Here is a 27,040-nt window from a genome sequence, read left to right as displayed (position 1 = left end):
GATTAGAGAATTACTGTTAGCAGCACAGGCCTAACAACCTCCAGGCAGGCAGCTGTGTGTCGAACGACACATAAAGTCGAGATGAGTAAATTGATACCAGGGCATGCAAGGTCTGTGGAACGTTGGGAGGACCTCGGAAAGTAAGCAGGCCAACTCCTTGGAACGTCAAACAAACAGATGTGTCCTCTGGATGAATTATGGTCAATCGGCGCCATATTAAATAGTTGTATACATGTATATGGCCGGAGTTGAATACGTTGAAGGTATTCAGCAACACTGCACATGACCGAGCGCATTCAGAAGGCTAACTTGTGTGGTGGGGAAAAAATGAAGTGAAAATTGTTTTCTTTCTGTTTCTTACAGAGGAAACTCTATAACATGCAGTACAACACATATCTTGAAAAGTGTTCTTTATATTAATACCACCCATATCGAATTAAATAGAGCTAAAAAAAAAACATGGTCTGGAACATGTTTCTAGTCGGATCATACTTGAACAAAATGGAATGTACAAGAATTGACACTTTAGAGGGGGAGTCAAACAAAAAAATGTTTTACAATAATATGTTGTAAGTGCCCACATAAGATGGCATTCTGATTAATATTGTGTGTGTTGAATAGGAGTTAAAAGGAAGGTCAACCCCCATTTTTTTTTTACAATAATATGTTCTATGCAGCCCCACTAGTCCAAATATGGTTATCTGGTTGATATTGTGTTAGCAGCAAAATCCAGTAGTTTTATCAAATATTTAACCAATATCAGAAGGCAGCCATTTTACCACTCGCTGGCGAGTGTAAATTACATCACAGTTGTTCAGGTGTCAGGTAACAACCAATCACAGCTCAGCTTCAGAAAACAGGTGAGCTGTGATTGGTCGTTGCCTGAGCCCTGAAGCAACTGTGATGTCATCTTCAGTTGACAGCAAGTGGCAAAATTGCCGCCCCCTGAGATGGATAAAAATGGCTGAATTTTAATGCATAACTCATATTCCACATGTAATATTAATGAGAATGTCATGTTTAGACTCGTGGGGTCACATATAACATATTATTATGTGTTAAGTGTTCAAGGTTGACTTCCACTTGAAGCAGCAAAATCCACACATCTCAGGGAGCGGCCATTTTGCCATTTGCTGTCGAGTGAAAATGACCAATCATGGCTCAGATTCAGAAAACAGGTCGTGATTGGGTGTTACCTGAGCCCTGAGCAACTGTGATGTCATGCCTTAACTTGATAACAAGTAACAAATGCCTATGTTGATGCTGTTGATGCTATTTTGGGCTGTCCTCATTTTTGTATGTATGGATGGTATTTTTTTTTTGTTTTTTTTTATCCACAGTGTTTTTGTTCACAGTTTGAATCACTAACTGCTGGTTTGTGTTCTCAGCTAACAATCATCTCCTAAGCAGGGTATTATAGTTTTGGAATTTTTCAATTTAGTTAGTTTTTATTTCGTTTTGAGTTTTGGTTTTTAAATTTAGTTTGTTTTAATTAGTTTTCAAGGTGGTTCTGTTAATTTTTATTACTTTCAGTTATTTCATGAATGCTTAGTTTTAGTTTAGTTTTAGTTAGTTTCAGTATTAGTTTGAGTTTGTTTTAAAGTGTGTATTACTTGTGCGCAATATTTAAAAAACAACTTGGGAGCAACGTCATCTGAAGGTGCTTTTCTATTGGCTGCTGCTAGATGATGTCACTTTTGTGTGACACACTTTCAAATGTCCTTATTGCGGTTAATATCAAAATAAATCTACTTAAAATCACATTTAAAATCATCCCCAAAGTATTGTAAATGTATTACCAAAGACTAAAACGAAGGACATTTTTGCTATAATTATAGTTAGTTTGTTAGTTTTGTAAAAAATTAAATGCAGTTTCAGTTAGTTTTCGTTTTTTTTTTTTAAAGCATTTTCGTTATTTTTTTATTTCATTAACGAAATTGTTTTTTGAATTTTAGTTTTTTCGTTAGTTTTAGTTAACTAAAATAAGCTAGCTGCTGAATCACCCTCAGTGGGGATCTCAGTGCTGCGGTCAAACCGCCTGAGCGTTCACAAGCACACGACATTTGCAGGTCAAACACCAGCAAAGTGCACAGAGCACCACCCAAGACTCTTCTTCTCTCGAACATTCAGAGGACATTAACAGCCTATAATGGGATCTGTTTATTGAGCCCAGTGTATATTGACCTTTGTGTGCTCTGATGGTGGCAGTGGTACTGGCATAGAGCTGTTAATAGAATTATCGCTCTTGTACCGCTCAAACTGCCAAAGTCAACTTGCTGGTCTGAAACCATTAAGTGCAGACTGTTTGAAACTAAAAGTAAGAAAAAATGCAGATGTTGCAGTTATTTTTAAACAAGGTTTTGAACATTTAGGTGAGCTACACATTTTAAAATCTTTATTTATTTATTTATTATTGCTTATTGTCATCATGATACAATTGATAAGTGTGATTTATGCAGATATCCAATGAAATAAAGATCATCTCATTTGGACATTTTTTTTAAATAGCTTTTTGTCAGATTGTGGATAATTGTTTGTGTTTAGATTTTCACTGATCAAATGACCCGGAATTCAGACTTTCAGCCGTCATCCACATGCAACAGTCCGTCAGGAGGCAGGCTGGTGAGGAAGGGCCCCTGAAAAATTGCAGTTGCAGCACAATGCTTGCAGAAATTCGACTCAGTGATGAATTCACAAATGCTTTCTGCAACTGTGGTAAAGGAGAATTTCTGTTTGGCAGTTCATTAAGTAGCAATTAGTGAAATGTGAGCATGCTGAGAACTGCAATAAAAAATGGTGCCAAATATACAACACCCCATAGCAGGTAGATATTACATCTGCTGGTATGTTTATTGAAGTATGAGCTGTGTCTCAGAATTAAAAGGGATGTTGAAAATGCAATTAAATATGGGCCAGTATACTTTGCAGTATCAAATAGTTGAAACATTTCTTGGCAGTAAGCTGACAAGTGTGTGTAAAAAATCTAAATGTGAAAACTTTAATTATACTGCTACAATTTGGGCATTGGTTTTAATAAAGCCAGCTGGATCAAAGACATGCTGTATGATAGTGTTGCATTGACGATGGGTAGAATGCGGCAACCTCCACCACAGACACACTATACTGTATTATGCTGACATATCATTGTATAATATAATTCATTATACAGTTGTTATGATTATAAATCCTATCCTATAATTTTTTTTTGATTGACATGGTCTAATCACATGGTTGTACGTGTAAGGACAGTTTGGATCACCTGCTTAAGTTACCAATTATGGTAACTTCACACTCTCTGGAGGCCCTTGGGGAAATTCTCATTACACTCTGAAGAGAAATGTCCGAGTCAGGCTGCTAGGCAACTATGTCACACCCCCGAGCAGTTGGGGTTTCATGACCTTGCTCAAGGGCACCGTGTCCCAATTGCCAAGTCAAAAACGAAGCCACTGCTGCCATTTTTTCTCTCTCTCTGATGTTAATATTTTTCTTGTTATATTTTCAGCCGTTTCCACCAAGAAAGGCCACCACGGGACGTGTTGTTCACATCTGCAATCTCCCTGAAGGCAGTTGTACTGAGAATGATGTCATCAATCTGGGACTGCCCTTTGGCAAAGTTACCAATTACATCTTGATGCGCTCAACCCATCAGGTGCTACAAAATATTTTTGTCACTGAGGCTTTTTTTTTTTATTGGTATAGGCTTAGTAATGTTTATTAATAAACGTATTTTCTACAAGATTGGAGTTTTTCAGTGAGTGTGCATCCAGAAGATCATTTTGTCAGGTCCACGTAAAAAAAAAATCCATCTGCACCAAAATTTGGTTCACTGGTTAGGGGTGTGAATTGCCTAGTACCTGGCGATTCGATTCGTATCACGATTCATAGGTCACGATTCGATTCGATACCGATTAATCCCGATGCAAATCTATAAATTGATTATTGCGATTATTATTTTTGTACTCACATTTAGAAAATACGAATCAGTAAACTTGTACACTGTAAGATTTGTATGAAAATGTCTGTTTCATGTTTGAACAGCACTTTTTTAGTAAAACTGTTAAGTGCATTGCTTGTATGCTTGCATTTTAATATTACACTAAAAAAAGAATTATACAACTGTTGAGTGATTTGTTTTTATGCTCTCTCCAATCAGGCCTTTCTGGAGATGGCCTACATCGAGGCAGCTCAAGCCATGGTTCAGTACTACCAACTGACTCCAGCCATGATAAACAATCAGAAACTTCTGATTCGAATGTCGAAAAGGTACCAGGAGCTGCAACTAAAGGTAAGACTCGTGGATGCCGTGTGTTCAGTTACCAAAAAAAAAAAAAAAGAGGCAATTACTAAGTTGAAATGTCTTATTTTTATAGAAACCGGGTAAAGATGTTCAGGCAATCATCCACGATATTGCTTCTCATTGGGAAAGAGACGAAATGAAAGAACTTGAGCAGTAAGGAAATGTTTCATCTTTCTGCAAAATGATTAAAAAAAAAAACCCACAGATTATTGAAATGTAACTTCAGCCCAAACAGCAACACTTTGCTACGCTATTTGGCTAAAAGTTCACTTGTACATGACAGTAGCAAAGTTATCCTTACAACATATCACAACAACAAAACGTTATTCTTTAATTGAACATCTTTGGAATGTCACAACACAGTTTACACAGTTTATTCGTTTAACTTACCTGTCACCTTCCTGCAGCTACATACCAGACAGAACCCGATCCCGCAGCCCCGTCAGAAGCTCCCTGAGCCCTCACTCACACAGTCCCAGTTTCACATCATGTAGCTCAGCCCACAGCCCTCAGACGGCACCCTGCAGGGCGCCGGAGAGAGGGACAAATGGCCTCGGGCCACGCCGAAGTTCTTGGGACTGGTCTTCGCACTACAGACGAGCTGAGGATGACAAAGAAAGGGGCGAACTCGCCAGGCGGAATGGCTGCAGCACTGACGGCGACCGTCCCAGCGAACGGAGGAAAGCCTGCGGGAAACCCTCGGATTATGCCGTCTCCAGGTCTGCAGACGAGCGAGGATTAGATAAGGGAAACAGAGACTTCCTTCGAAGCAGCCCTCAAGGCAAGTCCTTCAACTCCTACCGGAGCGTGGAGGAAAGCTTCTACATGAAGTCGGACAAGGCGGCCAGATCTCCATACCAAAGACACGACAGCAAGTCAAGGAGGAGGAATGGCAGCGACCACAGCAGGCATTCGAGGCATTTGGACAGCCGGATGATTGATGAGCCACTTTGCAGAACTCCAGAAGATAAGAAGATGCGTTCACCCAGCAGGGGGAGAAGTAGGAAGGCAAACAAGAAGTGCACCACGACAGAGAAACATGACAGCCCCACGAGAAATACTGTGAGTAACAAATACATCGAGATTACTGTGAACCACAGTTGATCTTGGGCAATAAATTCCCTGACTTGCAATAAATGAAAATATGTGCTTTAAATAACCCATATCAAAGACAAACATGTTTTCAGCAGTAAAAAGTTCATATTTTGTCCAGAATTATTTTTCATGTACAATTAATACATTTAAAAACTAATTTTTCCACTCGCTGTCGACTGAAGAGGACATCACCTGTAACGACCAATCATGGCTCACTTGTTTTCTGTTTTTTTGTCAGCAAACTGAGCCATGATTCGTCGATACCTCCCCCTCGAAGGTCTACGAAGTAACATATGGTGTGCCACAAGGTTCAATTTTAGGTCCTTTATTGTTTCATGTACTGCTCCCGCTTGGCAGTGTCACAGGAAGGCACAGAGTGAATTTCCACAGCTACGCTGATGACACACAGTTGTACCGGTCCAATGGGTGATTCTGGACATCAAATCACGATGGCAGAGAACTTTCTCCAGCAGAACCAGGACAAGACTTGAAAAATTGTAATCATCAGTCCTGAGGCCCAGAGGGAGGAACTTTTAACTCGGGGTGTCAGACAATTAAAATTTTGAATCGTAATTAATCGTATGACTTCAACAGTTTAGTCACGATTAATCGCAAATGTTATATCTATTCTAAATGTACAATAAATTCGTTTTTTTTTTTCATACTCTTGTTAACATAGAAGTGGAAAAAAATGTTAAACTAATAGAAATATGGCTACATCTTTTAGTCATTGATACAGTGATGTTATAATAATTCATAAAATTGAGTTAAAATTGAAACGATGCACTGTACTGTAAAAAATGAGTGTGATATTGATTTGTGTTGTCATTTTTATGCCACGAGATGGCATAATTGTGTTTGTAAGACGTTGGAGACAGCTCAGTGCATTTTCCTTCTCATATTAAGAGCTATCTAATATTTAACATGAAGTAACATGTGAAATTCTGCACATTTTGAAAATTGTCAAATACAACTTGACTCCAGTATCCACAAATATATGCATTATTATTACATTTATTACTGCTAAATTTTGACGTTGATGTGTCTGCGGCGTTGCGACTGGAATTCCCCCAGTACAGGCTTTCCAAGAAAGGGGCGGACATTAATCATGCATTAAAAAAATAAAATAGTGACATTAAAGGAACAACTCGAAATGAACGCACTCATTTTGTCACCCCTACTTTTAACTAAAATGTGAACACTTTTTCTACATCCCACAGCTCGGGTGAAATACCTGGGCCTTATTTTGGACTCTGGGTCTACTTTTATTCCGCTAGTTTTTTAGCCAGTTTTTTCTCCCGGGCCAACACGGAGACGCTAATGTATGCTTTTATCATTAACAGAGTTGCATATTTTGTATGAAAAGTACTGTATACATAAAGTTTGAGTCACTTTCCTTTGTAGGATGGCCAATCTAAAGAAGATGCCTCACCTCAGGGCGGCAACAAACCAAAAGATGCAACCGAATGTGTGAAGCATAAGGACATTGTAAGTAACAAGAAGACAAACACGAAGGCAACATTTGTAAACGCGTATATTAAAATACTTTTTCTTGATTAATTTGCAAGGAGAAGGGGATGGAAAGTGGGGGAAACGCTGATGACGACTGTTGTTATCCCAAGGACATGGAGGATTTTCTTACAGTAGACGAAGTGGGAGAAGACGATTTCATTATCGAGCCGGACCTTCCCGAGCTGGAGGAGGATGCGACTTGTCCACGAGAGCCTGCTGAGGAACAAACACAAACAACGGAGGAGACTTTACCGTCACCTTCACTCCCTTTGGAGAAGCAGGAGACATCTGTTAACAAACCCGTCGAGGAACAAGCATGTGAGGACGCCGAAGTCTCAGCAGAAACGTCTGGAACTGAGAATGCGGTTTTAACTGAGAAAAGTGTGGATGAGCAAATAAAGAGTCCTGTGACTTCTGAGCCGCCAGTTACGCACCTAAGTGAATTTCCCAATGAGGAATTTAAGGCGGCGCTGGACGAGACAAATACAGAAATTCCTGACAGTGGGCCCTCAGAAGAAGAGCCAGTCAAGAATCACATTCAAATATCGGAGGACAGCAAGGTCCAGGATGCAGTACAGGTGACCGAGGCCAGCTCTAATGTGACTCAACACAAGGACAGCGTTCTTAAAAAAGGTATTTTACACCAGTGGTCCTCAACCCTGGTCCTCGGGGACCGGTATCCAGCCTATTTTCCATGTCTCCTAGAGCCAACACAGGTGGGAATCGTTATCAGGCTTCTCCAGAGCTTGCTAATTAGCTGATGATATGAATCACCTGTGTTGGCTGCGGGAGACATGGAAAACAGGTTGGATACCGGTTCCCGAGGACCAGGGTTGAGGACCACTGTTTTACACCACAGATATTTTCAAAGTTTTTTGCAACCTATCATAAAAATGCCTAACGACACAAATTTGCACATAAAGTAAATTGATTCATTTGTTTATTTTTATTTGCAGATATTGAAGCACCTTCATCATCTGTTGAGCAGGAGAAGGTTGTCATTGAACACATCATCCCTTTAGGTAAGACGGATATGTTTTATCACACCTCAATTGCAGTGAGATGGGAATGAAATAAATCAAAAATAGAACATGGTCATCCATTTTATAGTTCATCATGCTCACAGCCTTACGATCTCAGACATTAGCATCTGCTGCCTTAGTGCGAACGTTAAAGCGTTATCATGTACACTGCTAATAACGGCACCGACAAACTGTTGCATTAGCACTCTAATTGACGAGAATTGGCTGGCCACTTGCTGACCTATTTCCGTGATCTGCTTGTGAACTGCACCCCGGAGAGATGAGTATTTATATTATTATTAGCACTGGAATGGCACGGCCCAGCACATGCTGCATGGGGACTTACATAAGCCGCCGCTGCGTGGCAACAATAGATCACAGACACGAGAGCTGTCTGCCATGAGTAATGGGGTTATTTTGGTTGCGTGATGCCTCGACAATCTGTGTTTTTATCCAGAACTAACTCAGCATAACTGAAATCAGCGGGGGGTTCAAAGCAAAGGCAACTTAACATGTCGCCGTTGGAGGTTTGTTTTTTTGTCTCCAACATGTGACTTCAGTATTTTAATCATTCTCACACAGACTTAAAGTATAGAGTATTTAAAACGTCAGGTAGCCTTTTCAAATTGTCCATAGGTGTTAATGTGAGTTGGAACGGTTGCTCATCTGTATGTGGCCTGGACAATCAGTCCAGAATGCATCCTGTTTCTTGCCCAAAGTCAGCTGAGACGGGCTTCAGCTCATTCACATCCCAAATGAGAAGGACAATACTGTAATACTCTAAATTGTCCAGGGTGTGAATATGAGTGTGAATTCTTGTTTAAATGTGCCATGTGGCTGAGCCAGTTCAGGATGTATAAGCAGTACAAAGTTACAATGTCTAACCTCAAAACGTGCCTGTTGAATTAATTAATATATCCTGGAAAATGACATTTATTTTTGTTCAGTTCAAAAAATGAAACGTAAGTCTTCAAGTTACGGCGGAGTTTCTGTTCCTACACTAGCGATGTAATCCGAATTTTGACTTAAGTCGGATTTTCCCGTTAAAGTTTATATTTACATCAAAATACTTCGTACAGTTATTTTAAAAATATTTGTGCGACCCGGAAGAGCCGGAACCAATTTTGTGTTTCCGCACGGACATTTATTGCTGACTGACTGCAGAACGGAGCTAATTCAAACTTAAACACGGCAATGTGACGCGCCTGATGACGAGCGAGCTGCTGATGGAAGTAACAACAACACAAGTTACTTTAAATAACTTTAAAACGGCGTGATTACTGTGGGAAATTAACGAAACAGAAGGCGCTACGACGAGGCACGGGTGGCGTATAGGAAAGCCATAGTTTGCGTACAACGTAACTCGAGGACTCCCTGGATTTTGTCCACAGTGAAATATTGTTAAAAAAAGGATTTTTATGCATTTTTTAAATATACATTATTAAATTAAAGTACATAATTAAATTAAATTAAACATTAATGTTATTTTTAATATTAGAAAGTAGCAAGGAATTGACCTTCTTAAAAATATGTTTCGATGTGTAGAGTGTGCTTTTTGAATTGAACTAAAAATAAATAAACTTTTCTACAATATTATTATTTCTTGAGAAATGCCTGTAATGGAGTAAAGTAGTACTCATATTTACTTTGTTTGCATTTTGAAAATAAATCTTTCAGCAGCCAAGACGTGTTTCAGACGTGAACCTTCTGCACATATTGTTCATTGCTTTGCAGGAGTGGAGTTCATTGAGCCAAGGACTGGTTTCTACTGTAAACTTTGTGAGCTGTTCTACACCAGCGAGGAAACTGCAAAGTTGAGTCACTGTCGCAGCACTGTGCACTACAGGAACCTCCAGGTGTGTGCTGTCAATGTCAAATCAGCCAGACGAATGCCATTACACTGGATAGCGTTACAGCCATGTTTGTGCGACAAACGTTATCGTCCTGTTTGTGTGTGCTCGTCTTAGCATCATCAGCGTCACAGTTAAAATTCTACTTCTTTTGTGCTTCTGAGTTGGCAAATGATAGATTTAGGTGAGATACAATATGTGCACAGATACACCCATGTGCGCAGAAACACAAATATTTCTTGTTCTCTTGATCCGTAACCGTTGTCTGTTACATTATTGTCCATTCAGCAGCAAGCCGTGTCACATTTCTCTTCTGGCCGGCAGCACAGCTGACGCAAGTCAGAGGAGAAATGATTCCCGAGCATTCAATGTGCGACATTCCGGGAAGAAAAATGTTCCTCACACTTGTGCTGTCTGTCAAAGCGGCATGTGGTACTGGTGTTATGTATATAGATATTTAATGGTTTACATTTCTTAAAATATTATTACCCATGAGTTGAAATGAGCTTTCATAGCAGGGTTATTATATTATTCTGTTATTTAAGAAGTCTAGCATATCACAAATAATCATCCAAGTATTCTGCATTTGTATGAATTTGAAATATGTTTTTTTTTTCACTACCATTCCATCTGCCCTATTCGCCCCTAATGTATTGAAAAATGTTGTCATGGGAAAAAAAAATATTTGTAACTTTTTGGTTATCTTTCTCTTCCGCTCATGCAGAAATACCTGTCCCGGCTGGCACACGAGAGCCTAAACCTTGCTGAATTTCCAAGCACACAGTGACATCTTGTCCTCTTACTTCTTAGACAGCAAGCAGCACCAGTGGAATTCATGGAGGCATAAAAATATGGACACTTGCACTTGTTTTGGGCTACTGGAATAATGGTTGGATATCTGGAATTTGAATGATAATTGTGTTCAATTTTGTACATACTCTAATGTATACCAAGGGTATTTATTAGGTTTTTTTTTCTTGTACTTACAGAAAAGCTATGTGTTATTTAATTTTGATGTTGACACACTTTACAAAAAGTTAATATGCTTTCAAGACAAAATCTGACTTTAAATTCTATTTACAGATATTCTATTGTTACAAGTCCATAGTGACTTAAATGATGCCAATTAATGTTTTTACTCAGTTAAAACTGAGGCAAATTCTCAGGTTAATTGTTTTTCAACTCAGTGTGTATTATTTGCAATTTACTGAGGTTTTTGGAGTCTGTCTTGTGTGCACTACAGTTGTCTTTCAGATCAAATTCACTTTATGTGGAAGAATAATGATGCAATGGCTTTGTCTGCTGTGTATACATGTCACTTAAAAAGACAACCTTTCTCGGTACTTGCTTTATTGGCTTTATTTATTGCCTCAACATTTTAAATATGGTATGTTAAACTGGACCATGTACAGTCATTACATTTCCAACATATAATACATAACCATTGCTAGTTTCAAAGCCATATTTATTTTGTACACTATGAAACCTGATCCATTGACGTTAATGATGTTTTTGCCAATATAATTTTCATGTGAATAAATACTTGGTTGGGGTTTTTCTTTTTATTTCAATATTATTTTATTAATGTACAAATCCATTATTTACTTATTATTCGGCTTGGATACCTTATGTCAAATGTCATAAAGAGACAGAGTTACATACTGTACATGACGCTATTTGTCAGCGTCTTCTATTTTTAAAGCTTGCTGCCTGCACATGACTAGACGGTATTGTTGTAAAACAGCGCCCCCACGTGTTGAGGTAGAATAGTTCAAGTTATCAAAAAAATTATTCGCAATGAAAAAAAGATAGTCACAAGTTCACAAAACACACACACACGCAAACTTTGTGCTCGTGCCTGATAGCCTGTCTGTGGCCTTTCAACTCTAAAATGTAAGTCAGCCAAATGTTGGTACTGTAGACAATTTGTGACAAATTAATTGTTGAATAATGTTGACGTTGAGGGATAATGTCATGTCATGTTGGTCGTTATTGTAAAATGCCCACCGGCAAGAAGTATGACATTGTGGTCCAGCCTTTTCAAAAAGTGCAGCTAACGCATATATCGGAATCAGTCTCAGTTGATCTCATTCAGAATCAGAATCTGCATCATAAAACCCTGTTTCGGCCAAATACAAAAACACCTTTTCAACTTTTAGCACCTACCCATCCATATGCATTTACACACTTACGGGGTTTACATTTTCAAATAACCACTTCTACAATATTTATTGGAAATAAAGTCTCATCACTGGTTACCTATTTTTAGAACTAGCTCTCAGGCTACTCATGTGGTCCTTGAGGGCTATCTGGTACCTGCTGCATGCTGGCACCATGTTGGTGACCTCTGATGTGATAGGATGATTCTGAAAATGATTTATTTAAAGACCCTGTAAAGTGAATTTGGAGAATTGCTTTTAAATAAGTTAGATGTTTGTAGATAACTGCTGGGACTTGACAGCCAGAAAGACATACTAGGCAAGGCAAGGTGCCTTTCTTTATATAGTACATTTCATACATATGGTAACTCAATAAAAGTAGTTACAAACAATATTTAAAGCAAAGTATAGAAATAAAAAGCAGCTTATTAAAATGAATAAAATACCATAGAAAGCAAGTACAAGACCTTGGAGAACATGATTTCTAAAAATGCTTTTGAAAAAACTGAATCATGTGTATGGGAAAAGAGCATCGTTTTAAACCTGGATTTAAAGGCATTTACATTTGGGCTGACTTCACTTCTATTGGCAGTTTATTCCATTTATGTGCAGCATAGCCGCTAAATGCTGCTTCACAATGTTTGCTTAGGAAAAACTACAATTTATTTAATGTAATCATCAGGACCTAAAAGTAGCATCCATTTTTCCAGATCATAGCAGCCATAAGGAGGACCAAAACTGCCAAAAATTCAAAATAAATAAATGACTAAATAAATAACTAAAAGTAAAAATAAAAACGGATATAAAAAAATGTAATTCAAAAATTTAATAAAAGTGTGTGTGTGTGTGTGTGTGTGTGTGTGTATATATATATATATATATATATATATATATATATATATATATATATATATATATATATATATATATATATATATATATATATATAGCAGTTGTTTTATTTCCTTTTTATTTTCATTAAAATTTATTTTTGGGGATTTAAGTTTCGAATTATATTTTTTATATCAGTTTTTATTTTCACTTTTAGTTATTTATTTAGTCATTTATTTATTTTGAATTTTGGCAGTTTTGGTCCTCCATAATGGCAGTGGTGTTTGCAGTTCAGTGTTCAGTGTTCAGGTGACACGCCAAGCCTAATTTACCTTGGCAATTTTTTCAATTATTCAAATTTGCCAGAGTCGTTAACAACTCAAAATTGTCAAATTTACAAGATCACTTAGAACGACATAGTACTGTAGCTAAACTTTCTGTAGCTAAACTTAACATATAAAATGTATGTTTTTGTTTATATTACTCGTTCTTGATTACTTTAGGATTCAAATACACCTCATTCAACGATACTGGCAGCTGGATTAAAGTTGTAGCAAATGCGATAAGGAAACCCCATACATTTTCATTGGCTGAGATGTTTTTAAAACCCCGCCTCCATCAGCCAATCAGAGAGCAAGACAAAGCGCCTACGTGTTGGAGTTGCTGGGTAGACAAATACAAAACGACGTCGTTCAAGTGAACTAGGAGCTTGAGCACTGCAGACGACCACTGATTTGTGAGTTATCGACACAATTTATACGCCATAACATGTTGGCAAACTATATTTTGATGCATGTCAGGAATTTTTACAAATCGGTACATTATATGCATTTACTGACGCGTTATTTGGTCATTTTAGTGGCTGAACATATCTCTTGTCTTTTTAAACGACGTAGCTGTTAAGCTGCACATTTGCTTATCTAGCATTCGTATTAATGCTTTATCGTCGGCGAAAAGATTTTCTCCCTTGTCAGTGAGCAGTCATGCTATATGCTACTGCTAGCCATTGTTTATCAACACAGTGGGACTTTGAATGAAGGGAACAGTGGGGGTGGGCCTCTGTTGCGTTGGTTCGTGTCTGGGCATGTTTTGTCGTCCAACGTCTGCGTTCTGCTCTTGGACATTACAGGTTTACACTAAATCTTCTTTTGCCGTTGCCACATCTATTTCCTGTTGTCGGACATGGCAGCTGACTGCGAGGCCTGGCTAAACTCGAACCCCGTCGGTGAGTGTGAGCCATTCCGAGCTATTTTAAATGCACCATCAGCTGGACGGGGAGAAGAGGCTGTGTGTGGGTTTACTTTTCATTCCTTGAGAATTAATCAATCGTGCAAGCGATAGAATGATTATGATGCATTTATTTATTTATTTTTAATTATTTTTAAAGTGGCCGTGCAGTGGACACTAATGCAGACATGTCAGTGTACTGTAATTCTGTTATTGAGGGGAAAATACGTCACTCCTCGTAAGTGGATGATATCGTGTGATGTAATCTAAATCATGACGTACTAAAACCTGTAATTCTATGTAACACATTGATTAGTAAAATATTGATGTCATGTTGGGTAACTTGGGCTTGTGTTAAGCACATCAGCCTATCCTACCTTTCTGTGTAGAGTTTGCATCTTGTCTCTGCTTGTTGAGGTTTTTTCTAGTCTGGGTACGCTTTCTTCTTCACACGTTCTAAAAACATTCATGTTTGGTATATATTTAGTTTTGTCTTCAGCTTGTCTCATCAGGAGTCTCCACATTGATTCTAATGAGGACACTTAATTTCTTCCTTGATTGATTTGCGTACCGATTAATTAACACTTTTTTTTTTAACCCAACAGAGGTCGACAATGTCAGTGACTCCTTTGCATCTGAAGATGAAAGCAACGGTGGCACGCTTATTGCCAATAAGAACATCAACAATGAGATCAACGGCAACTGGTTGTTGTCGTCGAGCAGCAGCATACAAGAGGCACGTCTCAAGGCCAAAGCCAAGCGGAGGCTCAGGAAGAACTCGTCCAGGGATTCTGGCAGGGGGGATTCCCTTAGTGATAACGGCGATCTGGTCAGGGGGACAACGGTGGCCCCCACCAGCCCCAAGACTAAGCTGCTGGACAGGAGGTCCAGACTGGGCAAAGGCAGAGGTCTGCCAAAGAAAGGTAACACAATGTGTGAAATAATAAGTGATGACAGTTTTGTCAGTTTCACTTTACATATTCAAGTTTGGAGAATTTACAATAAATAAAAAAATACCCTGGTGAGAATAAGCGGTTCTGAAAGTGGATGGATGAAATGCAACACAATGGTTCACTCATGACGCAAGCCAACACACATACAACAATCATCACAAGAGGAAATCAATGGAAATCTTAAACATGAACACCTAATCAGCAACGTTAGTAAAACAAAATCCGAGTCACAAACCACTACTTTACATTCTTACTCTTACTCTTATAATCATGCTGAGGCTGCTCCTCCTTCTGGAATTTGGAATAAGGGTTGCAAAAAATCCTAAAAAGACACATAACTGCTACAGGGGACCCCCCGCCCCCCCAACACACACACAAATTTAACAGGAAACATCAGTGCACAATACTCAGAGCTTTCCTATGTTATGCGACTGTATACACTAATTACTCTATATTTCATTAATGTCTCTATAGTTGGAGTAAGGCAATTTCTCTCCCCAATGAATTTACTACCTTGTCTTTCGCTGTGTAGTTTTTGTTCATGTGAATTAACTCAGAGGTCTGCAACCTATGGCTCTGGAGGGGGGATTCCCTCTTTAGTCCCTCTCCTTAGGCCTGTGGACCTCCTAAAAAAATATATATATATTTTTTTGTTTTGGTTTTTACAGGTTTGTTTTTATTTTTTTGATAAAATATTTAAATGAATTAATTATAAAATAAAAAATGAATAAATATTCTAAAATGTCAGACTCCCAAATTTTTATTTGTCAGAGAAAGAAAGTCGAAAATTTAGAAGGAAAAAAAAAGCCTTAAAAATGTCCAAAAAGTGACCACATAATGTCAGAAAAGGAAGAGGAAAAGCAGAAAAATTTCGTAAAACGTCCATAAAATTGCCAAAAATGTCAGAATTGAATAAAAAAAAAAAAAGCAGAAAATAAAATGTTTAAAAAAAACTTACCATAAGATGTCCAAAATCAAAAGAAGAAAGGCGCAAAATTACCTTAACACGTCTGTGGAATTGCCCAAAAAAACCTCAGAAAATAGTTTTTTTTTTTAGGCAGATAAAATGTTCAAGAAGTAATTATAAGATGTCCAAAAACAAAAGGAGGAATCCCGAGAATTACTATAAAATGTACACAAAATTGCCAAAAATGTCAGGAAATTTGACAGAAATGCAGAAAAGTCTAAAAATGTGTGAAAATGAAGTATGAAAAATTACAACAAAAACAGAAGACGAAATGTAGAAGAAAATAAAATTGGATGCTGCATTTTTTTTGTTATGGTGCATATCTAATTAGCTCTTGGGCCCTCATATTAAACTAACACTAACACACTGTTTTGTTCACCACAATGTTCAAATATTCTGCGGCTCAACGCTCCAGACAGATTTTTTGTTATTTATTTGGCCTAAAACGGCTCTTTTGATAGTAAAGGTTGCCGACCCCTTGGACTAGCCACACTTGCAATTTTGAGATCTGATTTCCCCTGCTTTAAAAGTTTACAAGCAATAAAGCATCTGAAACATGCACATGCGCATGCACGGACGGGAGCCAAATGTGTTCACATAACCGGCAGGGCTAAATATAGCGAGATGTCAGCTGAAGCTTGGCACACAAGCTGCTTTGCTACACATCTTTGCAAAGTGTCTGCAATCTGTTGTTCCGTGGACCAAGTTCTTCACAACAGAACTTGGTATTGACCAAAGAACTGGGGCAAAGTAGATCCCTCCACAGTAATGGGATTTGTCTGGAACTGGTCTTGTGCTTGAGCCTCACAAGAAGCAAATCTTTTTCATCTTAAGTATTAAGAAAAACTTCTTTGAGCTTAAAGATGGTGCGGATTTAAATCAGCATGATCTTTTCTTTGTTTTTTTTTACGTGGCATAATTCCCCATAACAGTTCTATGTTTGTTTTAAAAATACTTCATAAGGTATGCTTATGGTGTTGCAGACACTTAATTTACTGTCACCCTCTCCTGCTTGGCTTTTCCCTCTTCTTTTACAATTACTCTTCATGTGTCTGCAAACCACTATACGTAAGCATGTAAATCATTTTATTTTGCTAGTTTATATCATCAGCTTTGAATTTGAACTTTGGACTTGAACTGTGTCTGCAGGTGGGGCAGGAGGCAAAGGTGTGTGGGGAAGATCCGGTGAGGTGTATGAACCAGAGCAAGTACATGTGAAAGACCCAAACTATGACGAAGCTCAGGTATTGACCACAGTTTTGATCTTGCCTGAGTACTTTTTCCAAATTATAAATTCCCAATTAATTTTTTGTATTATAACTGGTCAAGAACAAAAAAAATATGCACAATGGCAGATGTGTGTACATCTCGTCAATACCTAAACAACAAACATTAAGAGCTGACAACAGAGCACTCTTTAATGGCAACCTGGTTTTGGCAGCAATAGATGTAACCGCCTGTGTGCACGCGGGTGTATGTGCGAGGAGGTGGTAGGAAAAATGAGAAAGGCAGATGACGCAGAAAAGTAATTTTGAGTTGTTACTCAGAAATATTCTCTGCGAGTTATTTTCTATGCAAAAGCAAATGGTTGCGTTGCATTCAAATAATTCATTTGGTATTTGTAATTTAATAGCGATGATGACCACATCTCCAGCTACAGAAGGTAATAATCATAATTTGTAAAACCTAGTGATGCATCTGGTTAAACCATTAGCTTTACCGGGTTAACTGCTACTAAAAAAAAAAACATAGTTTAGACCAATATGGTTTCTTCAAGGCCGATAAACGATACTGATTTTAGTAGTCAAGGAGACGATAACCGATATTTCAAGCCAATATTCATTTGCAATAAAAGAGAAAATATTAAAAATAATTCTGTTAATGTTGATAAACATTACACATAAACAAAAAATAAATACATTTAATTGCAGGGTGCTTCCTGGGTCATCAGCATGTGTTAAGCTAAATTAAAAACTAAGCAAGTAAATAGTTCCCTAAAGTTTTCTAATGCAAGTAATTTTCCAAAGTTTCGACATAATTTGAATTTCTTCATTTATAATTTTTTTTATTTAAAAAAATAAAAACTGTGGGGAGTTCCCAGTGTCAGCATGTTTTTGAAATGAATCCATAAATGATGAATTCTCTGTATCTCACTAAGCAACAAACGCATGCGAATCTGGCTAATTTAGGGGTTTTGTCAGGGTTTGTAAAAGGTTTCAAATGATCTTCGCAGATGGTGAAAATGTTTTTGAATATGTTCGAAATGTCTTTGTGACAAGTCAAAACTGCCTGTGTCTATCTAAAATGAGACTCTTTGGTCCATTGCTACGTTCGCAAGCATTCACCGCATATTTGACAAATATCGGCACTGATAATCGGCCCGGGCTGATAATAATCTGTCTATCCCTATTATTTATCCTTAATACACGAATGACTATTGACAACAACTGACCACTTTATAATTGATTGGTGTATTTTTGAGACAGCTCTTGTGTTTTATTTGATACAGTTGATTTTTTGTTGTGATATTATTCTTTAACACAAATATTTATATGATTAACCTTTATCCAGGTCAAGCAATGGACCACAGAGTTTCATTGGCAATGCTGACTTCGCTGCAGACAGCAGAATAAAACAAATGACTTGTCATCAAATAGTCCCACCATTTTTGTTGTTGTGACCAATGTCTGGAATGTTTTTCCCAGGAAAACTGCGTGTATGAGACGGTGGTCCCTCCGCTGGATGAGAGGGACTTTGAGAAGACGGTCACGCCTATCATGCAGGAATACTTTGAACACGGAGACACAAACGAAGTTGCGGTACGCATGAGGGGTGCCGTCTGCAACTAAAAATAAAGACTTGAGCTTACAAATTGTGTTAACATCTCCCTGGTCATGTAGGAACTGCTAGCAGATCTGAACCTGGGGCCCATGAGAAGCGAAGTGCCCTCGCTGGCTGTGTCGTTGGCCCTGGAGGCCAAGGCCAGCCAGCGGGAGCTGACCTCCAGGCTGCTGGCTGATCTCTGCGGGCCTGTCTTATTCCGCAGTGATATGGAGAAGTCCTTTGACAAACTCCTACAAGAGCTACCAGATCTGGTGCTGGACACGCCTGGAGCCCCGCAGGTGAGTGTTTATGTTATTAACTCATTCACTGCCATTGACGGCTATAGACGTCAAAAATTCATTTGAACTGTTTCTATTAGTTTCACGTTTTTTTGAGTGTGACAACCTGGATTTTTTCTATTGTACATTTAGAACGGATATAACATTTTTGATTAATCGTGAGTTAACGATTGAAGTTAATTGATTACAATTAAAAAAAGTTATCGTCTGACGCCCCTAATTTTTAATAATCTTTCCTTTTCTTTTTTTTTATTAGGGGCATCAGGCGATTTAATCACACGACTTCACTAGTTAAGATTAATCATGAATTTTGTATCTGTTCTAAATGTACAATATTTTTTTCTAGGTTTTCATACTCTTGTTAACAAAAATGAAAAAAAAAATTTAACTAATAGAAAAAGTACAAATTACGTTTTGACGTCTATAGCCGTCAATAGCAGTGAATGAGTTAAATATCTTCTTCCGCTTATCTGCGGTTGCAGCTTAAGTTTGAAGCGCAGACTTCCCTCTCACCAGCCACTTTGTCTAGCTTTTCTGGGGGGAATTCCAAGGTGTTCCCAGGCCACCTAGATGACCAAGCTTCTCACTCTATTCCTTATCATCTTTAAACTAAGTCTGGTGCCAGTTTGATTCAACTTGTGCCAGTCTGGCTTCACACTGACAAAGACACAACACTAGAGCCATGTCACCAATATAACTGCCACAGGTCACTGTAATAAGAACCTTTCCTAACAACCAGTAAACAGTTGGTGCTAGGTCCTCTTTAAAAAAATATACATATAAAAAAAAAAAATCAGTTTTTTTTATTTTATTTTTTTATGAAATATTCTTTAAATTAATTTAAAAATAATAATAAATTAATATATAAATCAGAGACCAACTTTTTAAGTTGTCAGAAAAAGAGGCGAAAGGTAGTTTTAAAAATTGCCTAAAAATGTCCATAAAGTGACCACATAATGTCCAAAAAAGAAGAGGAAAAGCAGAAAATTACCATAACATTTCCATGAATTTGCTAAAAATGTCAGAGAATTGAATAAAAAAGGCAGAAAAGATATATATTTTTAAAGCAACCATAAAATGTCCCAAAACAAAAGAAGAAAGACAGAAAATTAACTTAAAATGTAGTTGAGGAGAATGTGTGTGTGCTCGTGTCCTGTTTCTGTAGCACAGACCTGAGATCTGTGGTCATTGTCTGGCTGTGCAGCCAAAATGCAAGCTCAGCAGAGCACTCTGAAAGGCCTGTCAGTGGCCTTCTCCCCATGACCCCTCCCACTCGGTCTCAGTTGGTCTTACTGGCTCTTTCTCACATATCTGTGTGTGTTTATAGAGCCAGTATAAACCCCCCTCTTTATCCCTCACTCCTAGTTTTCTCAGATTCTCATACATTTACACACACATTGCCTTTTGTTCTTCATGCGGCAGCCAGTCAAGCCAGCACCAAATTGACAGTGAACGGACAGGAACAATAGTTGGAGTGCTGAGTGCATGCTTTGTGGATGCCAGGGCAACCAAGCCAGCTCTTTCGATTAGCGAAAATCACGCCTACGTAACTGTAAACAAGCATATGCACATGATAACATTCTATGTTGCGTGTTTTTGTGGGGTTTTGTCACCCATTCAAAGTGAATACACAATTGACATGCCATTATGACAGCCGTCCATTTTCTACTGTTTTGGATGAGCTGGAGTCCATCTTAGCCGACTTTGAGCAAGCGGCAGTTACGGGAACATCATTTCATTATCTGAACGTTCATTTAATTTCATTGACTTTTTATTTCATTTCACTTCATTTTATTAATACCCCTGTCTCGGAAAAGCATGTGATAATTAATTAAATAATTAAAGACATGTTTTTCTTGTTTTCTAGATAATGGGCCAGTTCATCGCTCGTGCTGTTCGTGACCAAATATTGTCAAAGAGCTACATTGAGGGCTACAAAGGAAGAGTTGGCTGTGAATACACAAGGTATGGGATTTAATGTAGGCTCTATGTTTAGTCGGAGGTGGGTAAAGGTGCCAAAATTGGAACTCAAGTGAGAGTACTGTTACTTTAGAATGGAGAGAGAGAGAGCGATATGTTTTTTTCAGGGCCAATTCTGATTATTAGTAGTTAAGGAGGCCAATAAAAGGGAAAATATTAGCATCAAAATTGTAAAAATTCAGACTCCACCTGTGTGCTTAGTGAAAGTGGAAGTCAACCTTAAACATTTCTTGACAATAATATGTTATATGTGACCTCACTAGTCTAAATATTACATTTGTGGAATATGAGTTATGAAGCATTTGTATCCATCTCAGGGGCGGCAATTTTGCCACTTGCTGCTCAGGGCTCAGGCAACGACCAATCACAGCTCACCTGTTTTTTTTAAGCTGAGCTGTGATTGGTTGTTACCTGACACGTGAGCAACATTTATGTCATTTTCAGTCGACAGCAAGTGGCAAAATAGCCGCCCCCTGAGATGGATAAAAATGGCTGGATTTTGCTGCTTAATTCCAGTAACGAAATATTAAACTGAATAACATATTTAAACTAGAGCTGCAGGCAGCTATAAAGGGCCCTCGCAGCCCGGGCCACATTGGGGTACTGGCACATTGGAAGCAGAATTACAAAGAAAATTGTATAATAAACCTTTACACATTTTTTTTTTTTTTTTGCCAGGGAGGGAGTTATTACGTATTTTGTCTTTCATAGCAAAGGAAATATGAAGCACAAAATATGATGCCCCGCCCCCGTCATATAGTATTTAGAAAACTCAAGATTTTTTCCCCCTTGTTGATGGCCCAGGTCTTGACATGGTCCAGGCCAAGATTGAAGTCAATGGGATCAAACATGTAGGAGAAATGAGCAAGAGTATGCCCCCTGTAAATGTTCAAAAATTGGCAAAAATCGTACATTCAAAAATTCATAGCTCACTTCCTGTTCATTTAAGCATATGGGTCCAAGAGACTTTTTGTAGGTTTTGGGCTCCCTCAAATACCAATTTTTTTCGTAGATCTTGCTTAAACGTACAACTGCTGCCGGGGCTGCTTCGTTAAAAAATTTCTAGGGGGCGCTAGTGAGTAAATTGTGTAAAATTCACACAATACATGATAAAATATTGCTCATTCTGCCAGGCCAGATGTGTGTGCCAAGTTTCATGAGTTTCTGTGCATGTTTAGGCCCTCAAAATTGCCGTTGTTTTCTTGGTAAACAGTACCTTGCCACGCCCACAGCGATTCGCGAAAACTCACAAACTTGGTGTTATGACATCATGAAGGCCTAAACACTCTTCTGAGCAAATATGAGGTAGATCCAGTTAACGTGGTTGGAGAAAAAAGTAGAAGAAAAAAGTAAAATTAAAAATTGCCAGTAGTTAGTGCTATCAGTGCGAATAAATATAAGTTTGTATGTATTCAGACCTGGACTCTCATCAAATGTGTGAAATTTTGAGAAGATAGGATAAACTTGGTCAAGTTAACGCAGCTTTTATTGTCACGGTGAATCATCAGACTTCGCGGCACCGTAACGGCCACGGCCTTTGGCGAAAAGTTACAATATTCGGTGATGGGTATGATCAACATCTTAATGCTTTTCTGACAAAATTTCAACTGGATCCCTCAAACGGGCTCGGCACAATAGATAAAAATGTAAAGTATGACATTTATTGTCACCACTAGGTGGCGCTACATGTATAACCGAATATTACCATATAGAGGTTTTCAGGCCGTGGCTATTAAGATGCATGAGAAGTTTGGGATTTTTTGGAGCTTATACAGCGGAGTTATTAAGCATTTCCTCTTTTTTGAGGAAGGAAATATTCAAATTTGAGGCCCCGCCCCCGTCATATAGTATTTCAAAAAGTCCAGATTTTTTTTCCCCCAGTTGTTGTCCCAGGTCTTGAGATGATACATGCCAAGTTAAAAGTAAATCGGATGAAAACTGTTGGCAAAAGGAATGACCACAGGCAATGTGTAAAAATGGGCCGAAATTGGACATTCAAAAATTCGTAGTCACTTCCTGCACATTTTAGGATATGGCTTCCCTTTTTGTATGTGTCTCGGGGCGCTTCACGTGCCTGCCAAGTTTTGTAGCCCTCGGTCAAACGTGCCGGGATTGGTGCATATTTTTCCACGCTAGGGGGCGCTATATGTTATGTTGTTATGGTTACTTCATAATATTCAATTTTCCGCTGAGCTCGAGGAGTGTGCAAAGTTGGGGGAGTTTTCGGAAATGTTTAGGTCCCCAAAAATGAAGAAGAAGAATACAAACGAAAAACAATAGGGACCTCGCAGCGGTAGCTGCTTGGGGCTGCATAAAACATATTATTTAGGTGGGGGCGGGGGGGGGGGGGGGGGTTGACTTCCCAATTAAGATAACATATTTATGTTTGTATTTTTCAGTGGTGTTGAACTACGTACATTGCATCATACCAACATGTTTGTGTTTTGCGTATATCTCAAATATATCGAAAATGGGCTTGCAAAGACCGATTTAAAAAATAAAAAAAAAAATAAAAAAAATGTAAATAGAGCTCTTGTGTCATTTAGAAGTGTACCTAATGGTGTGACTTGTTTACACATGATCATTGATCTTGCAGGGCGGCCCTAGACCGGGCGGCTGTGCTTTTGAAGATGAGTAAGGGTGGCGTTCGCATAGACAACCAATGGGGCGCAGGCGGGGGCCAGAGACCTGTCACACAGCTCGTCAAAGAGGTAAAGTCCTCTTTAAGACTTTTATTCATTTGCTGTCGACATTTTGAAGTGACTGTTTGTTTTCAAATAAATATCATGTAAGATGAACCTGCTGCTCAAGGAATACGTTTTATCCGGAGACAGCGAGGAGGCTGAGAGGTGCCTGAAAGATTTGGAGGTTCCTCATTTTCATCATGAGTTTGTCTACGAGGTAAGTCGATCTGCATGCGCAGTCGGCGACCAACACACCTGGCTCAGTATTGTGACTTATTTCTTTAAGGCTATAGTAATGGTATTGGAGTCCAAGGGAGAGAAGACATTCAAAATGGTTCTGCAGCTTCTCAAGTCACTCTGTGTGTCCTCCATTATCACTGTGGAGCAAATGAAAAGGGTAAGACGCCACCTGCTGTTTCACTTCTGTACTGCATATCATGTCACTCAATTGTTGTTGTTTTTTTCTTCCTTAGGGCTTTGAAAGAGTTTATATGGATATAGCAGAAATTAACATAGATGTTCCTCGTGCGTACTTCATCCTTGAGCAGTTTGTTGAAAAGAGCTTTAACATGGGAATCATTGATGTAAAGTTAAGAGATGTTTGTCCCTATAGGTAAGTGCACACTCCCCCTTTGCCAAATGATTAAAAACATACGTGTACGAAACGTCTCAACGTCGTCGGTTTCTGTCTCCCGTCAGGGGCCGCAAGAGATTCGTCAGCGAGGGAGACGGGGGTGTCATCAAAACTGAAAGCTAAGGAGAAGTGCTTTTAAAGCTCCAGTACTTTTTTTACTCGCATATTTTTCCAATCTAGGGGCGTAAAGAAAAAAAATGCACTTTTGAAACTGAAGCTCATTAGATGGTTTCCTCCTGTGTTTCAACATAAACAATAACATAAGCTAACCCTGAAAGTGCCACACCTTTGTGTCAGTCATTCCATGTTATGATGTACAGTATTCAACTTGAGTTCACTGCCACACCTTTTGTGTGTTCTAGGAGGCAACTGTTTGTACACGCGACTGCTTTGTGTCAAGAGCTTTATAATACAGTGTACAGAAAATAAAGGGGAGAATGTGTTATATGCAATACTGCCCCCCTCCCTTACTAGCTGCTCTTTCTATGCTGTGTGACTCATTTTCTTTTATTATTGAAGGTCAGTTCAGGTTTCAAGAAGTGGTGTTAAGAATGTTTATTTTTATATCAATCGCATACTGGTACATGTGATTTACCATGTTTCTCCCCGTTTGTTCATTAAAACAACTATAAAGAATAAGACTCTTTCTTTTTTCTTTTTTTTATTTTCAACATAAAACTTTCTCAGCTGAAGATACACTCAGGTTATAAATGACACTAAAAACATAGATTTTAGTCATGAACATTTCATTTGCCATCCTCCCTCCAATCCTTGCACTGCTCAATAAAGCATTATAAATGGATTTCATTGCTGGCTGGTTGGTATCCAACAAGTGTGGTTCCTCTTTCATGCTCATCTGTGATGGAGAGAATCGGCAGCAGGTGTCTACTGCGGCTGCTCCTTCATTGCAAGTTCTTGTTGTTTGACAGCTTCTTGAGCCTCCATCTGCATCTTCTCCAGCTTCTCAAGTGTGACCGACTTGAGTGGAAGCAGTTTGGGTTTACAAAGAATCATGGTTGGGACATCTTCCATAGAAAGTTGCCCTGTGACAAGAAAAATGTTGCCGGCAAAATGAACAACAAATTCAGTTTTAGTGATAATTGCCAACTAAATTGTGTTTTTGTGTCATAGTTATTAACCTTTAATCTGAAAAATTATAGGCACTGCATTACAAAAGTTTCACGACTATACATTTATTTTCTATATCACAAATGAACCCATTTATGTAAAACAAAAAAAGATGCACATGCATTTTCATCACAGTCGTATTAGTGTAAGCCAAATGTGTTTTTGTAGATTTTGTTTAACTGCAAAGGTGCAACATACCTTGCTTCGGCAGAACTTCTCTGAACACTGACTTCACCTCTGGCATCGTATCCTCTTGTGTGACCTATTGATGAGCAGGTAACCGTTTTATTTTTTCAATCAAGTGAAGACTAAAAGAAAAACAATGAAAAGCGCTATGTATGATGCAATCGGAAACAAAACTACAATAATAACGTTTAAATTATTAAATCGAGTCAATCAAGTGAACATTGTTATAAAAAAAATAATGTTAAATGAGCTGTAATTAATTCAATGACAAAGGGAGAGTTTCAAAAATGTATTTAATGCTTGAATTACTGTACAACTAAAATCACGATGTCCTTTAATTGTACATGCAATGAGCGCAGTCCTACGAAATGCTTTCGTTCGTGCTTTCACGCGTCTACATGTCTGATTTGCATTTAGTTTTAAACGACAGTTGAAGTATAGTTTTTACGGTGTAGAGCGCTGTGAAAGCAACATTGTTTGAGCAAACCTCTACGATTAGCATGTAGCTAGACTAGCATAAACACTGGTTGTGTTAACACGGACGCTCATGATCTTAAGAAACGTGCTCACAACGTTTTGGCGTGCAGTTAAAAAGCGTCAACTCCTTCCATCAATTACTGGCAAATAATAGCTTGGGATCGTTGACTACTCACCGTTACTGTGGTATATTGCTGTTGTCAAGACAACGTTTCTGCTGGATGACGTCACTTTCTTCTTCGCCTTTTACATCCTGAGTGTTCTACTGACATCTACAGGCAACACTTAGAAGAACACAAACAAGCTCTCGCCGATCTTTCCCCTGATTTTCTCTTGCATAAAATGCACGTTTTTTGTTGTTGTTCTTACTACTACTTCTACTACTACTACTACTACTACTACTACTACTACTACTACTAATAATAATAATAATAATAATAATAATAATAATAATAATAATATCAAGGATAACTGGAGTCTTTTATTTTTCATCACTTTGTTTAAATGAGCATGTTCAAACAAGTAAAAATCTTCAAGTTCAAAACATAATAGTCTTACACTGTACATATTTTTTGTTTTTCAATGTTTGTTAATTTTCCAGAATATTATGTAAATCGGCCAATTAGAAGCATATATTTAAAAAAATATGGTTGACAAGTTGCGGTCCTATGTAACGCATACAGTTTAATCTTGTTTGTGTATGTGTGTGGTTTTTTTTCATGAAGTGTGCTGATCATATTTAACCAACTGTATTTCAAAAGTCTACCGATAACATTCAGGTAATTTGAGCGTTATGGTCAAAGGTTGCATATGTGATGAGCCAACAACATGACACTTCAAGTAGCCACGGTTTGAGCCTTTGTATTGCCATTTGTATAGTTGCAAAATGTTATTTTCCTCGCAATTCTTCACATGT

At 38.2% G+C, this 27,040-nt stretch overlaps 3 protein-coding genes across 6 annotated transcripts in view; 2 read left to right on the top strand and 1 right to left on the bottom strand.

The window, feature by feature from the left end:
• Positions 1-11,258, top strand: part of rbm20 (RNA binding motif protein 20) — a 41,157-nt gene extending 29,899 nt beyond the window's left edge. Inside the window, exons 6-14 of the mRNA XM_086083091.1 lie at positions 3,503-3,649; positions 4,154-4,285; positions 4,371-4,450; positions 4,705-5,359; positions 6,797-6,880; positions 6,961-7,537; positions 7,861-7,926; positions 9,661-9,782; positions 10,501-11,258. Of these exons, the coding sequence (XP_085939217.1) occupies positions 3,503-3,649; positions 4,154-4,285; positions 4,371-4,450; positions 4,705-5,359; positions 6,797-6,880; positions 6,961-7,537; positions 7,861-7,926; positions 9,661-9,782; positions 10,501-10,563 (1,926 nt within the window). The 3' untranslated portion in view covers positions 10,564-11,258. The remainder of the gene's footprint in view (positions 1-3,502; positions 3,650-4,153; positions 4,286-4,370; positions 4,451-4,704; positions 5,360-6,796; positions 6,881-6,960; positions 7,538-7,860; positions 7,927-9,660; positions 9,783-10,500) is intronic.
• A 2,151-nt stretch (positions 11,259-13,409) lies between these two features.
• On the top strand, positions 13,410-24,974 carry pdcd4b (programmed cell death 4b). Of its 2 annotated transcripts, none has more exons than XM_086083751.1 (12): positions 13,410-13,502; positions 13,896-13,991; positions 14,599-14,916; positions 17,063-17,157; positions 18,619-18,732; positions 18,814-19,035; positions 20,903-21,000; positions 23,612-23,726; positions 23,809-23,916; positions 23,986-24,096; positions 24,173-24,308; positions 24,399-24,974. In XM_086083751.1, the coding sequence occupies exons 2-12, from the start codon at positions 13,949-13,951 to the stop codon at positions 24,470-24,472; spliced, it is 1,434 nt and encodes a 477-aa protein (XP_085939877.1). In that variant the 5' UTR covers positions 13,410-13,502; positions 13,896-13,948; the 3' UTR covers positions 24,473-24,974. The 2 variants fall into 2 exon arrangements, with proteins under 2 accessions (XP_085939877.1, XP_085939876.1); XM_086083750.1 differs by having other exon boundaries at positions 24,173-24,312.
• bbip1 (BBSome interacting protein 1) lies at positions 24,874-26,417 on the bottom strand. 3 transcript variants are annotated; one of them, XM_086083752.1, is made up of 3 exons: positions 26,301-26,417; positions 25,660-25,723; positions 24,874-25,376 (listed from the first exon to the last, which is right to left on the bottom strand). In XM_086083752.1, the coding sequence occupies exons 2-3, from the start codon at positions 25,703-25,705 to the stop codon at positions 25,219-25,221; spliced, it is 204 nt and encodes a 67-aa protein (XP_085939878.1). In that variant the 5' UTR covers positions 25,706-25,723; positions 26,301-26,417; the 3' UTR covers positions 24,874-25,218. The 3 variants fall into 3 exon arrangements, with proteins under 3 accessions (XP_085939878.1, XP_085939880.1, XP_085939881.1); XM_086083754.1 differs by having other exon boundaries at positions 26,218-26,302; XM_086083755.1 differs by having other exon boundaries at positions 26,221-26,301.
• Positions 26,418-27,040: the final 623 nt, after the last annotated feature.

Source organism: Leptonotus elevatus, chromosome 8 (assembly GCF_054856555.1).
Source record: "Leptonotus elevatus isolate MCC_2025b chromosome 8, RoL_Lele_1.0, whole genome shotgun sequence".
NCBI classification, from domain to species: domain Eukaryota; kingdom Metazoa; phylum Chordata; class Actinopteri; order Syngnathiformes; family Syngnathidae; genus Leptonotus; species Leptonotus elevatus.
This window is presented reverse-complemented; position numbering and strand designations above follow the sequence as displayed.